This window comes from Paramisgurnus dabryanus, chromosome 2 (genome assembly GCF_030506205.2).
Source record: "Paramisgurnus dabryanus chromosome 2, PD_genome_1.1, whole genome shotgun sequence".
Classification (NCBI taxonomy): domain Eukaryota; kingdom Metazoa; phylum Chordata; class Actinopteri; order Cypriniformes; family Cobitidae; genus Paramisgurnus; species Paramisgurnus dabryanus.
The window spans coordinates 22,068,081-22,084,472 of record NC_133338.1 but is presented as its reverse complement, the minus strand read 5'-3'; the positions used below and the strand labels follow the sequence as shown (position 1 = coordinate 22,084,472).

Genomic DNA, 16,392 nt, shown 5'->3' with positions numbered 1-16,392 from the left:
TAATTTAACTTAAACTAATGCCAAGTGCTAGTCGGATCTCCAAAATTCTCCACTGATGTACCACTATGCCATCTAGACTGGGATTTTTGTCCGGTACTAGCCTGTTTCAGTCTTTGCGGTAACAAGGATACAACACAGAATAAATCCAAACACAATTTATTAACCAGGTAGGAAGGTCATAATTCAAAGTCAATTCACAATCCAATTAAAACACGAAAACACAAATGTACTGTAGTTAAATGAGAATATTGCATACTGTACCTGGCAAATGATGAAGATCTGGTTACAGATTCCTCAAAGTAAAATGAAATACATGATGTTGTGTCAAAGATACACTATGTATGACACACTAAAGATGTGATCTTTGAAGACCAAATGTGGTCTTGGTTGGAAGTCCACTGTGAGTCGTAAAGATTTCCTGGGCATTCACGGTGCACCCATGCTGTGTTCTTTGGGGAGGTGCTATCTTTATTCAGAAAATTGGCCTTAAAATGGTTCAGACAAATATTATTTTTTGCTGTGAAATTTTAAAGAAATTTAAAATGACTTGTAAAAAGAAATTTCACTTCAAACATGAGTAGTGCATTGATCTTTTCAGCTGGGACGAAAGTAACAATTCAATTTCAATTCAATTTTATTTATATAGCGCTTTTCACAATTGGTAATTGTTTCAAAGCAGCTTTACATTAATAGAAGCAGTGGAAAACACAGAAAAATCGACAGACAACATTTGTAGCAAAATACAGCGGCTATGAATAAACTTTACAGGCGTGCGTATTAATAATGTAATGTGTAGAAGAGAGTGCTAAGTTAAGCCAATAGCCTCTTTCACACAGTAATTCTGGTATATTACCATGAATTTACCAGAATGAATTTACCAGTAAATACAAAAATGTGCTGTTCACACATGCAGTGACGTTCCGTCTTTTTACCAGTAAGACATCATTCACACATCAGTATCAAAATACCGGTAAACTCGGAGAGAAAGCGGAAGTTACCTGTGGCGCGCGGCCGGCGAGCTCCGTCCGTGTCGTATTTGTAAACGGCGGTTTATGACTTAATAGCCACGGTCCGTATTTTGTTGTTTTCACATCTGTGGCAAGCGGTCGCGAAGTTGCTCAAACAACATTGCGTTAGGCGGCGTCAAACGGAACCTGCGCGTTTGCACATTAGGCTTCACAGATGGTGTGCTAAGGACGTCGGCAATTTGGCAATTAGATGGTAAGCTGTTTTAAACCACTTTGGTGAAGAAATGTGGATGTTAACTTCAGGTGTGCTCGACTTTTAAGCAACATGTGTGTGGAAACGTCTGCAAACAGTCTGGGGGATACCGCGTCACCTGTATAAAAAACTTTCTGATTGGCCCGCCCGATCTGTCAGCGCGGTCTGACGTCATCTTAATGCCGGTAATGCTATATTTTTCGTTCACACACAGCGCTTACCGGCAAATTACCGTTAATCTTACAACCTGTCTTACTGGTAAATTGGGAGCACTGATTTACCGGAAAGGTTCTGTTCACACATGACATGTTAACTGCAATTTACCAGTAAATTACCAGTAAAGACTGTATGTGTGAAAGGGACTAATGTCGGCTGACTCCCCGGGGTAAAAAAAAAACCCTAGGAGAAAACCCTCATAACTTTTTTTAGCCAGGAGGCAATAAAGTCCTAGGAGGAAAAAAACCGTTGGGGTATATATATATATATAGAACAAGATATATTTTTGTGTCATACTTTTTTTAGTAAATATACATGACTGTGACCTTGTTAATATGTAACTGCAAACTTATTTTGTCATATATCTTTGCAAAAAATAATGAAATTACATTTTAATTTAAAATTTCCCCTTCAGTACAAACTTGAATTGTTGAGAATAAAAAAAAATTCAATCGTTTGAACACTATCAAAATTAAAGTAAATTAAATTAGCATAATATACATTTTCAACATAATGCAACAGTATTAGCAGCGGACAAAAGTAACAAGTGTTACATTCATCCCGACAGGAACTCCTGACATTTAAACTCAATTTGCTTTTATTTTGAAAAACTCAAGAGAAAGCAAACTTCAGGATGTGTCAGAGCACTAAATAACCTGTAGATTGATCAGTACTGTAATGAAACGAGAAACACAACGCGTTATAAGAAAAAAATGACCACTTAAGGTATATACTTATCATGGTTGAAAACAGCTGTCTGGACCTACACGTGCAAAACGGTGACAACATCGCATTATTTGCCAGCTCTGTCAAGGGTTGCATGCTAAAGATGCTGTCATAGTTTGAAATGTAAATATAGTCAGGGCTCGGAGAAAATCGCTTTGTTGCTTTTGTCCCGCGTTACTTTCGCCCCGGTTCTCCCCTACTTTAGTGTCCTAATATAACTAAGGCCTATTCCTGGATTAATCTAAACCTGTCCATGAAACTGCCCCGTAGTGTATATATAATCCAAACCCAGATGGTTAAAGGGGACAGAGAATGAAAAACCATTTTTACCTTGTCTTTGTTGAATAATGGTAGTCTACCCGCATTCACGAACATATAAAAAGTGCTAGACATTCTAAACATCTCAGTCTCATAGAAATTCCTCTTTTAGAAATGTCAGCCAGAAAACGGCCCAATCTGAAAAACTGATGTTTATGACATCACAGGCATCTAACTGCCCCTCCACTTTAAAATAATTGGCTACATTTTTTGAGTGGCAGCAAAGTCAGCCAATCAGTAATGAGATTGCAAGTTAAGCCAGTAGGGGGAGCCAAATAGGTGCAAAACCGCTTGTTTAAAATCCCTCACCCTAATAGAGCTATCTGAGAGAGGTTTTTAGGAAGCTTCTAAGGCATTACAGACCCAAACAAAAAAAAAATTGTCTACATATCACATCACAGAACAAGGATAAATACCCCGTTCAATCATTCTATGTCACCTTTAAAAGAGTAACACTGATTCATTGATGATGAGATAATTAAATAATGAATGAACATTAATGATGAACACCTGTTAACAAACACAATTCCTAAAGATCAAGATTAATAACAAAAAGTCACCCTAACAGTGATGAATTTTACCTTGACCCTTGATTGAAATTAGACAAAATGATATTGTTTGCTTGTTGCTGATACAGTATAAGTACCGTGATGGAATCATTTTCCTGATTATAGGTATGTTTAGTGATTTTTAGACTTAATTTTGCACTCCCTATAATACCATTATACACCAGGTATACGGTTTCATCAGTTGCACATTTTTGTCGGTTTTGTCAGAACTTTATTACAGTCTCTGTTTGTTTAATATTATGGCTAGCGATCATGGACCACCTCTATGTTAAGGAAGGTTTGGTACCCGATCTGTAGAAATGGTATAAATAAATTTTACACAGTAACGTTAGCTTGTGTAGTTTTTGATACGCTTTAGCCATCTACTTGATATCAGAAATAAACTACTTTAAGGACTCTGTTGTTATTGATTCTTTGCGGAAGTTTACCAAAAGTTATGTTTGTTTATGTTGTTACTGCTGAAACCGTCTATAGCAGTCTTAATTTAACACTGGAGGTTTTGCTGTGTACCTAATGTATACTGTATACTGAAATGGTACATATTAGGACCTTTTTAAAGAGTACTACCGTAGTGACAGGTAGGGATCACTAATATGGTGTGTAGAAATGGTGACCAGTTACAGGTCATGAAATATCTATCTTTAAAGGAACAATATGTAAGAAAATGATATCAATTAATCATAAAATGGCCCTGATATGTCACTAGACATTAAGAAATCATGTTCATTTCAAATACTTATATCACTGACAACAATGGTCTGGCCAGGATATTGTCATTTAAAAAGTGGAGTTGCAGCCCTCAGCTGATGTTTATGTTGTCATGTAGTGTTTTGGTCTGATGCGCCACCCTCCTTCTATCTACCAATCACAAAGTCAGTAGTGTCGGTTGCCAACTCTGCTCTAGTTACCACAGCTGCAGCCACGAACATGTCGGATAAAAAATGTCTAATGTTATGAATCCGAAATACGTTGTGACAAAGTCTGAAGAATTTTTTTTTATATAGGATTTGTATAGGAGATGCCTTTGAAAGATGGAGACGGCTGAAAACGAAGAGAAGAATTTGAATCTGCCCTGATCGCGTAACGTTATGCCTTCTCCATAGTAGAATCGTGCTGCGTGCACAATTATTATAAAACAATATGGGTTGAGGATTTTTTATACAAAATCAGACGGAATATCAATATTTCATGTTTGGCATGGAGCAGCGTGAGCCTGGAGTTGGACGTGCTGTTTTATAATAAAGGTATGATGTCATTTTATGAATGAACATTTCAGATATGACCTCGTTGCATTGAAACATGAAACAGCACTTCGAAATGACATCTAAACCCTTTGTAATGATATATGGCATGACAAGTTTAATACCCTTCTTCATCAATATGATACATTGTAAACGTAATAGTTTGTAAACAAAGACTCAGCGGGCCCGCCAACATGGCCAGGTTGGCTTAAAAGGTTTAAAAGAAAAAAACGTAATGTGTAGGACTCGTCACTTGCCAATGGAAGCGTCTTGTAGCAACCAGTACGTTCCTGTTGCATCCTGCAGCCTATACTATCTGGCAACCTCGAGTCAGGGGGAGGGGAATGGGATACAGTAATTTGAAAGCGATTGCAGTATCATTTTTGGCCACCATCCTACATACGGTTCCTTTAAACATTTCCGAGCACAACCAGAAAGTTTTGCCACACATAGAAAATGAATGTTGGTGAATTTGAAAAATAGAGTAGTCATATTTTTACTGTTGCAATTTAGCTTAATGTCAGTTACATTTATACTTGTATTGTGCAGACCCTTTGTCTCATCCTTTATCTGTAAAGTTATACGTTAGCCAATTTGCTTGTGGGTCAATGACAAAACAAGCGCATTAAAAGCTCATCTTTTCAAAATGAATGTAATGCATATTTTTGATGACGAAAGAAATATGCACGTCATGTCATTGAACCATATAATTACAAATTTTAGGCATGATGTTAAAACATCCTTAATCACAGGCTATAATCTGTGAGCTGTACACAGGGTTTAAATTGCCTAATGTCAGTCTTATGACAGCTCTCTACAGTCTTTATGACTGAACAGGCAGGTAGATGTCTGGGCATCATGTTTCTCTGGAGACCCAGCTTTAATACCGAGCACCGGGGGTTACCGGGGAAACAGCTTTAACCTTCATGCTGTCAGTATCTCCAACACACCTAAATGTCATCCACCCGGCTCCGCACTGTTCAAATACTCCTCTTTTCACACATTCACTCAATCACCAGATACTTTATATCCTCTCTCTATATCCTGTCTATATCAATCCCTCCATCCACTTTCATCCACTCAGTTTTTTATCTCTCTCTCTCTCTCTCTCTCTCTCTCTCTCTCTCTCTCTCTCTCTCTATTTCCCTCTTCTAAGTATGCCTTTACAAAAAGATAACATGGCATGGGACATAAAACAGTATCATTGTAATAGGCCTATATAAATTATATTTATTTGTTAAAGAGCCCTTTTACAACTCAGTTACGTGTGTGTGTATGCGCGTGCGTGTGTGTGTGTGTTTTAGCAAAATTTACTACAGTGTCAAAATATTAACAGCAATTCATTTTATAAATTGTTGACATTTATTGCAGCATAGAAAACAGTGAAAGAGCATTCAGTCATGTATACTGCAGTGTTCCTGATAGCAAGGACAAAGGTTTGATTCCTTGGGGATAAAGTCGGCTACTGCTAAAACGTATCGCTCTGGTGCACGTTCAAGTTGCTTGGATAAAAAATAAAAGTTGAATATATAAATCTAAATATACCAAACTATATGTTTAATAACAGTTCTCCCTTAAAGGTGCTGTTGTATAACTGTCTGATATCATCACCCAACAACAGCTCTGCCATAGTGCTTGTAAGGTTGCGCTTATAAGTTCCCTCCCTCTTTCTTTCTTTATATTTTTGTCTCTCTCTACTCATCTTTTCATCTTAGTACCCGAAATCAGCCTCGTCACTTTATTAAACCAAATGAACTCCGAATGTATAAAAGACCCGTGCTGGATTGTGGCATTACTCTGAATAATTCTGTTTAACAGAAATGCTTCTAATGCTAATTCTAATTTACATCCCTCCATGTCGTATAATAGAAACTTCACAGCGAGTTGGGCAGGCGTCTTTAATGCTTTTAAAAAGAGCTCATTTGTAACCAGTCTATCAAAGTCACTTGGGTGTTCGTTTTCAATCTCTGCTCTCATTTCCACCCGTTTCCACTCAGGAGAAGCTGAGAGGCATGAAAACATCAGGTGGAAGCCATCTGGCTATCTTGCTTCTCGTTCAGGCTGATTTTCTGAATCATATTTCTGTAAAGAGGGTGAGCCACAGGTAGCAGATTGAACTCACACCCCCTCTCTCCCGTTTGGGATATCAGAGGAGAGAAGATTTCTCCGCAAACGTTTTGGTGCAGACACCTGTGGTCGGCCTGATTATGAACCCTGACATCTAACATAGAGGGAGTGTGTAATTCGACTGGCATCTGCTGATGAGGCCGGCAATGTATGAGTGTGTGTGGTTGAGCAGCTCATCCACATAAAACTGTGACCTCGGATAGATCCTATCCCGCCAGGGACCAAATTCCATTTCTCGAATAGATCCTCACATCATACACACACTTCACATGCAATCACGCAGATGCATGCAAAGGCAGACAGATTCACCTTTAAAGCCCATTTTTTTATATTTATACCATAAACACTCGCCAACGCATACAAATTCAGAGTTATGATCAAACTGTCCTCCGCATAACATCGCAAACATCTAAACAGATAAGGTTCCGGACAAATTCATGCATACAACACAAGCACTTCTGGTTATGGCTGGTAATGCCAGTCTGGTTTAAAGACTCACACGGGGTGTCCATTGCCCTGTTAAGGCTTGTAGGGCAGTGCAAGGTCATCATGAAGAAATTGGCTGATATAACAGATTGCATAAGTACTTCGCCAAAGAGAGGTTATATGGAAAAAGATTATGGCTTGAGAAATGATAGGGAGAAATGGTCAGAAAATAATTGAATGAGAGACGTGAAGCAGAAGAGAGAGGTAGGAAACAGTCAGATGGATCGGAGATGGATCAATTTGCGTGCAATATCTCCGTCCAGGTAACATAATCGATGTTCAGAAAGAAATGAGCATTCTTAGTTTAGATAGAATTGATTTTCCAGAGTTGCACAGCCAACTTGAAAACATAAAAATCATTAAAAGAAGCATTATATGAATGTATAGTGGGACAAAAGGAGGAAAATTAAGTCTGGGAAATGTAGAGGAGCATTACTTTTAACCTTAACAAACTTATGTCTTTCTTATTCTGTACATATATTGTAAAAATGAACCGTCTAATTTTCCTTTTGTTAACGGTAGTTCATTTACCTCATGATTTACTAACTCTCAGGCCATCCGAGATACACATGACCATCATCTTTCAGACAAACACAACATTGTTATTTTTAGTAAATGCCCCGGGTCTTTAGAAGCACCTTTAACATCTGAAGAATCTTTCTGCAAGGCCTTCCATTGGTAATCGATGCATTTTTTTTTTTTTTAAATACCCATATTTAAAACTTTATAAACTATAGCAACTAACTTCTGGTATTGACCAATGCCCATTTATCAAAGAGTTTTAGCATAGGACGTAGCGTATGATACGTAGTGACGTAGTGGCATAGTGACGTAGTGACCAGACACAGAGGAAAGACCAAACCAAACGGCAGTCACAAGTAATATAAGACAAGAGGATATCGAGTTATCCCTGCACTGTAAAAAATCTATGCTGCCTTTAATTTTGTTTAATTAACTCAGATTTACAAGTCATTTCAACTAACTCTTATTTATCTTGACAAGAGATGAGTTGCTACAACTGATTTTTTCAACTATATTTTACAAGTTATAACTCTCATCTCTAGTTATAGCAACTCATATCTAGTCAAGATACATAATAGTTAGTTAAAATGACTTGTAAATCTGAGTTGAGTTACATGCACAACATTTTGTCAATCCGACTAAATTTAATAAGATTGAAGGTTACGACAATATACTTTACATGCACCCTTAACATTGCAATCTGATTAAAATGTTCGTTTACATGTAAATTTTATAGAATCCGAACGTCTGTGCAAGTGCACAGCCATGGTTGCCAAATTCATTTATCAAAACCATCGCAAAGGACATTCAAAACTAGGTGTGTAACGTTTCTCAATGAATGAATTTGAATGAATTACGGTGAAATCCCGGCACATCCAAAAGCCAGGGGGCGCTCTCATGCAGAAACTCCCTTTGTGCCACAGAAGAAGTAGCATTACAAACGCTATTCCAGGCAATGTCTACAGGAATATTTATACGCTGTTCTTCAAATTGTTTCCGGTATTTTCATGATAATAAAGAATATTTTGAATGATTTTTATTTAACGAGTGTTGCTTTTTGAAATGCACGTTATAAACGAGTTCGACTCATAATGATTTTAGATTGATAAGGACTTCCTACTGATCACAGAGCCGTAGTACACGCACAAGTGCTGCGTCCGAAACCGCCTACTTCATACTATATAGTACGTGAAAAGCAGTAGGCGAGGCGAGTAGTATGTCCGAATACATAGTATTCGAAAAACAGTATGGGAAAAGTACCCGGATGACCTACTACTTCCGGTTAGATTTTGCAGTGTGCATACGATGGACACTTCACTATCCCATGATGCCCCGGGAGAGGAGTTATTCAATGAAGAAGAAGAGGCATGCAGCTGTTTTCGCGCTGAAATGACATGACGTGATGACGACGTATGTCACGTGATGTAGCAACATGGCGGATGTAGTACGTCCGAATCTCATTCATACTACCAGGATTCATACTATACAGTACCTACTGTTTTAACGGCAAGTAAGTAGGTACTTCATCTTATTCAGTACCGACTATAAAGTATGCAGTTTCAGACGCAGCCAAGCTGTGCATGAAACAAAGAATCGCAGCCTTGAGATTCAGAATCGATTTCAGACAGGCATTTTTAATGGGACACGCAATTGAATCGTTACATCCAAAACTAGCCTAAAAGCATCCCAATGACTATTCACAGCCCAAATACCAATAACTTATCAACGAAATCATTTCATCTTTAACTCACAGAAAAAAAGAACTGTTGGAAACAGTTTAAACAGTAGTCCAAATCTAATCTCGAAAAAAAGCAAAGAAAGTTGTTCTTAAGAAGTTTTCAGAAACAGGTAATGAAAACACACTTTTCAAAAGGCACAACGCTATTTTATTGCTTTAAGTAGCCTAATTTTTTTTTTAAAGTACACATAAACGATATAAGAGGTAAATATAAGACGTGAACTTCAGCACAAATGTTCTGCGCATGTGCACAACGTATTTTTGCATCCGATTGAGAAAATACTATGATTCATGCGCTTACATGCATACTTTTCTCCTGCTGATCGGATCACAGATCAGAGTACACCACCCCCTTCAATACGATCCAAATTCACATCTGATTATCCTCAAATGTATTGCTTACGGTGTTTACATGATACGATTGAGCCATCAATACGATTACAAACTGATTATTTGGTTGCATGTACTGTTTACATACCTACTTACTGTGTCTGTTGCTATAACAACTCACAATTCATGGTTCTCGCGAGAGTCTATTCTCACCGGATCTTACACATCTTACGCAACACATATGCGCATTGGCTGCTAAAGGAAGCTAGTTATTATAGTTTATAAAAATATTTCGTCCAAAATTGCAACTTTATAAAGCCTTCATTTACCCCCTGGAGCTGTGTGGATTACTCATGTGAAGGTTTTTTGGCCTTGAAAGTCGTGGACCCTGTTTTCTACCATTATAAAGCTTGGAAGAGCCAGGACATTTACTAAAATAACTCAAATTGCGTTTGTCTGAAAGATGATGGACATTGCGGATGGCTTGAGCATGAGTAAATTATAGAGTAATTTTCATTTTTCACTGAACTATCACCTTAATATCTTTTGACAGTTATTCAAATGGGCTTTTACTGAATTCAATTACATCATTTCATCAGATTTCCTTCTGTCGCCGGGTGCCAAGGTGCACTACCTGTCATTACAGGAAACTGGAGCATGGGAGATCGAGTAGTGAGCTCATGCTTATAAACACAGTGCAAATGGCACTTCCTGTTTGTCCAGACCGCTTCTCTCTTGTGTGTGATTGACAAGATATTTTTCGCAGCCACCAAATACACAAGTTGTCATCTGATTCCACAGTAAACTTTAGTACTTACCATCTACAGCAGAGTCTGGGTGATCTCTCATTTTCTTTTTCTCCCTTCGCTTTCCTTTAATGGGAAGGACAGTTATGTCTAAAGAGAGAGAGAGAGATCCCTTCATTATCCTTCTGAATGTATCTTTTTCTTTTAGTGTGTCTCTCTCTCTCTGACAGGCAGTTTTCAGGTCAGTTAACACAGAAAGGAAATATATATGAGGAAATGTAAAAAGCCACTAAAAATACCTTCATAATGTCTTCTCTGACAAAAATGATTTGTTTCATGAGGTAATATTGTTTTACTCTGTCATTTCTTTCTTCTTTACTTTTAAAGTCACATATTTTTACCTCTCGTGTGTGTGTGTGTGTGTGTGTGTGTGTGTGTGTATGCGTGACAACATGTGCCTGTTATGTGCTGTCCTCAGGTCATCTCTGTCTACCTCATTTTTAAATTGAGGTGGATGATAGTTTGACCACGGTGCAAAAGGGAGGGGTTGGGAATAGAGATTCTTCTTTTTCATACCGCAGAGGTTTAATTCCTCATTTTTCCTCTCTTCCCATAAGCCAGATGAACAATATAGAGTAAAGCTGGAGTTAAAAGCACGGCTATGAGTAGAACAATGGCAAACGAGAATATTCACAGATCTAACAACAAACCTCTTTGATCTTGTAGACGATTTGTCTTTCTTGTGATACTGTGTTTATGATGCCTTTTTTGTTGTTTGCCTTTCCGTTTCTTTTTGTCACCTTTTGAAAGAAATGAGAACAGTAACCTCTTGCTGATTTCTTGGTTTTTGCTCTTTCTTGTTTTCTTTTTTGATTTTTCTCTTACCACAGTAATCTTTTTTGAATTTTCTCTTTTCTCTTTTTCCCTCCTTTTTGTCTGAACCCTAGGTCCACTCACAAAAAAACACGATGAATCGACACTGAACCGGCCACGAGATGAAGGTATTTTTGTTGCATGTTTTTCCTTTTTTCTTGTCCTTTTTAAGTCTTTTTTTGGAAAATGAAAAACAGCCTTTCTTTGGAGGTGATGAAGAGTATATATGTGCCTCGAGTGCATAATGTGTGTGTACGTCTGTGTGAAATGAACTTTTTTGTTTGACTTATCTACTGTAGGAGACCCATAAGTGCAAAATGTTTGTCATCATGGTACTAGCAACCTTAAGAAAAAAAAACACTATATCTACATTAACCGAGTGAAGAACAGTCCTGCGCTGTCTGCAAAACAATTTTATACTTGTTTTTATGATCTGTTTATGTTCTCCAAGTTACGACCTGGAGTGATTATTTGGCTTTAAGCTTATGTCCAAGTCTTAAAGGTGTTTCTGCTATCTTTTGTCAGTGTAAGCAACTCTCTAGATCGGCCAATAAATAAAAGTGGGTAAAGCAAAGGCAAACAAAGACAGATACACACACCATCAGCACATGTTGTAATCATGTTTGTTAATACAACATTTTTCTTTCTTGATCCTTTTTGATGTGTTTTGGACTGATTTTTTTTTCTTCCCTCTTATTTTTTGGGAAGGAGACAAAGTTGAACTATACGTATAAGGCAGTGCTCAATTGTATAGTGCTTTTGTTGTATTACTTGTTGGATCCTCTCTGGAACTATATTGTGGACTCATTTAAGTTAAGCTGTATGACTGGTATTTCTGTTTCATTATTTTATAGTAGATAAAAAAACATACATCTGGAATGTAGGTCAAAAGATTGTGTGTGTGTTTGTATTGTATCTGTCTAGGTATTTATGTATATCTGTGTTTGTTTTATTATGTATATTAAAGGCACACACAGAGACACACACACACACACACACACACACACACACACACACACACATACACATTTGTACATGTCCATAAATTGTATTAGTGTGTTTCACCTGTAACTATACACTGCTATACCCCTACTACAGTATACTATACAAAATTGAAAGTTGTCCTCAGAAGAGCAAACATTCTATTTGGCAACACCAAGAAAAATTAAATGGTTGTTAGGGTAAAAAACAACTAAAAGCCTTCTTTTAGGATTAGGGTTAGTAATCATTATAAGTAGGTTTATGTTAAACAATAGTCTGTGGTATGTCCTAAGTTAGATTTTTGTTTCTGCAACACAATAGGGATGAAAATGTAAGCAGCTTAATAAACACCCTAACAGTGTGTATGTGCGTGCAGAGGCGTCATGCCCATTCAACCTCAGAGGGCATGTGCGCCCTTGGATTTTTGACCCTAGTGGATTTTGCATGCAAGCTAAAAATCAATGAAGCATCTATTCATCTGCTACTTGCTTTTATCAGCAAAATATTTTAATTTCTTCACTTCACTGAGATTTTCGCCAGACTTAATGTTGGACGCAATGAATTATTAATTAATTATATTACAAACCAAGATGCAACAGCACTGGCGCCAACATCACATTGCTTGCTGTAAAACTTCATCAGAAGTGCACACAACACTTCCAAAATGTACTACCGCCATATTCAGTTTACGATAACTGTGTGCAAAGATGATGGTTCAAAATAAATGTCTTAATGTTTATATGTAGTTTTCTAGATTTACCCCTAGAGGTGGCACAGAATAATTATGTGCTCTGAGGTCAAATAATCTATATGCAGAACTGCGCTTCTCTAATAATTTGATATAAATATATATTTAATTGTATGCTAACAGTGAAATTAAAATAAAATGTGAAAAATAAACACAACGCTGTTATGTTATAAATAGGCACAATTAAGCAGCATTAAACAGTCGGTGTAAATAAACAGAAATGGCATTTCAGTATAGACCCTTTTACAGTTGGTAAACAATGTGACGTATTTGTGTGGGCGGGGCTTAGCTGGAGGCAGAAAGATTCCCCTCAACGCTTTAACAGACGGTAGCTAGTGAGTTTTCTTAGCTTTAACCATAGCTGTCGAAGTTTGTCTGGCAGTGGCAGCAGGTATCCGATAAAACTTCAAATTGCCTGTTCTCCGTCGATTCTGGCAACCAACAACACAACAAGACGACATTTTAAAAGCTCCTTGTGTAGCCGACCCTGTGTTGGTTTGTATTAGCCGCCTCCAGTAAGTTTTCCGTTTGTTTTGCCTCCAGCTAGCGCCGTGACGTATCTGTGACGTCCGCGCAAAAGGGGTCTATAGCTTCTACCAAAATGTCCATATTTTGACTTTTTAATGCTTGTGCACACATTTCTGTGTAGAGTGCACACAGTGCACCCTTAAAAAACTTTTGTGTGTGTGTTGAGTCAGGTGTTTGGAGGGAATGCTATTTGTGAACATGGCAGTGTTAAGCTCATGTGCTCAAAACAGGATTGATTTTTTGCTGAGGGATAGAGTGTAACGTCCATGCATGAGGACGTGTAACTCTCAGTATGTGTGTGTGTGTGTGTGTGTGTGTGTGTGTGTGAGGGAGAGAGATTGAGAGAGAGAGAGAGAGAGAGAGAGTCTGTGATTAGTCTGCCACAGAAGTTTATGTCCGGACATGATGTGTGTCTAGGGCCCAGCTCATTTAGGCTCTGTGTCACTTTATTATTAAGGCACAAACTCACATACACATTTGAAATTTACAGCTTCACACTCCCCCGTCCCTCTGTCTGTTTTTTTATCGACAGTACCTCACACATCACACGCACTTTATAAATTGTTAATTCAGACAGCTTTGAGCATGACCTCTTACTCAGCATCAGTATATCAACACCTCAGCTTAAATCACCGATGATGAAGGGCTTTTAAGAGCTTCCTAGTCCCCCAAAACCCAAAATGCTGTGATTTAAGGCACCTGTTCAAGTTAAGTGAAATTAAATCAAGAAGCTTTATTCTCGTTTCAAACACATATAGCAGTGCAGCACCATTTTACAACATCTGTGCACTTTACTTTATTTATCACTTATTTGCAATAACATAAGCACTTTTTTTACTGTATACTTTGGAAAGTTTATACTTTTATTTATTGTATGTTTCTTTACAATGACAATAAAAGATTATTTGAGTAGACATGTCTCAAGGACTGATGCTACAAACAGACACTGAACTACATAAAACAGCACAGAGCTAAGGACAAAATGCCTAAAGTGCATTCATGCAACCATGCAAACAGTGCCAGACAAAAGACAGTGCAAGACAGAAAACAACAATACAATGCACTACAAGATTATAGGTTACAAGGTGCATAAAAATGAATTTAAATACAAATATAAGAACTTAGCTAATGCAGTTTATCTCAAATTATATGTTTTTATTTAAATTTAGCATTGACTAGTTTCTGTGTGATTCACCAGCCTATGTCCATTACAAAATCTATTAAAAATGTCCCATAAAAAATCCCACTATAGCTCTTTAGTGTCTTTGTTGCCATTTCTAGACAGCAGTGAGATTAAATGGAGTGCACATGATGAGTGATACTTATGCATGATGATGCTTGAGATGTTTCATATGTCTTCTCAGGTTTCAAAAGACATTTTAAAAATGTCTAAAATGGGGCTCACATTTGCCAGGACACCAAAGATCTTAAACATTTTTTATCACATTATTTTAAAACCAGTTTATCTGATCTGTGGTTTCCCTATAAATATTACAACACATACTTATACATGCAATGTTCATATTTGAAACAGGCATACTGAGTATTATGTTAAATCTTGTACGTCATGAAAGAGCAATTTCTCAGTGTTGTTTAATGAAAAATGCTTGTATGTGAATTTTAATTAAATATTATTTTTAGAGTGTTTAATTTTAGCAATTTTTCTGCATAAACAAGTCTTTCACGGATGGTTACCCTGGTTTATCAAACGGATTAGCATAAACGCACCTTCAGCAAAACCACTGTAATAAAAAGCAGCAGATTGGTTAAGGGAATTAACATGAGCCTAACAAAGCATCTGTTTTGTGTTATCTTTTAAAAAATACACTAATGTACACATAGGTAAAGATCTCTATTAAAATGGTACAAATTTGGTATATTTTTTCATACATATTTGTACATAAATCAGTGTTAACAGGCAATGATGACAAAACGTAAGATTTTATTTACTTAGCTGCTTATTTTCTTTTGGCAAAATATACATACTGTATCAGCATACATACTGTAACAACTTATATTATGTTTACATTTTTTATAAAAAATTTTGGGGGGGCTTAAAAATTGGTCCATACCTCAGGACACCTGATTAAGTTCTCGGTTGTGTTTCAGTAACTGTAAGTACTGGCTTTGTCTTGGGGGTTTCTCTTAAAACTGCTTTAGAGAAATAGTAACAGATATAAATAAGACAGGTGTCACAACACATTCCATGTTGTCACAGTGCCGAGATGATGAAGGCGGTGAGAAAAAGCAACTGGATCAACCAGCAGCTTCACTTTAATTAAATATCAAAAGAGAGTCTTTACAAAGAAGCATCCATGTAACCAGGGGGGTCATGCACCTAAATTGTAAAGGTATATAAATATAAAAAATTACAAAAACAAAGTTTAATGGTGTGTTCACACTGAATAAACGCGGAAGAGCCAGCAAGCGCAAGTCATTTACATGTTAAGTCAAAGCAAAGACGCGAATAGGCACCATGCGGCGCAGTAAGTGCGAATGGTGCGGCACAGTTGGCGAGAATGAGCGTTGAAAGTTGAAAAATCCGAACTTTGGTGGATTTTCACGCGGCATTAACCAATCAGGAGCTTGCTCCAGCAGTGACATGATTACAGGAAACGAGCGGAGGCAGAAAAACAAAACAACATTTTACATCCAATCAGTCTCTCAGGATTTTTATTGAGGTATTATGCCACGCCCCTAGCAACCAAATATAAGTATCCCTAGCAACAGAATAAACAAAGCCTTATATATCTGCATCTGAACATCGTAGAGACATGGGGATTGGGTCTTTTAATCATGTTAACATCATGCTAGCTTCATGCTAATTCATGTTAACATCATGCTAGCTTCATGCTAATTCATGTTAACATCATGATAGCTTCATGCTAATTCATGTTAGCATCATTCTAGCTTCATGTTAATTCATTTTAACATCATGCTAATTCATGTTAGCATCATGTTAGCTTCATGCTAATTCATTTTAACATCATGTTAGCTTCATGCTAATTCATGTTAGCATCAT

General features: G+C 37.2%; 1 protein-coding gene across 2 annotated transcripts in view; it reads left to right on the top strand.

The window, feature by feature from the left end:
- nlgn2a (neuroligin 2a) overlaps nucleotides 1-16,392 on the top strand; it is a 223,172-nt gene that overhangs the window by 119,320 nt on the left and 87,460 nt on the right. Inside the window, exon 3 of one of the 2 annotated variants that reach the window (XM_065269833.2) lies at nucleotides 11,188-11,241. The exons of the other annotated variant lie outside the window; for it this stretch is intronic. Within the exon in view, the coding sequence (XP_065125905.2) occupies nucleotides 11,188-11,241 (54 nt within the window). The remainder of the gene's footprint in view (nucleotides 1-11,187; nucleotides 11,242-16,392) is intronic. 2 annotated transcript variants of the gene reach the window in all.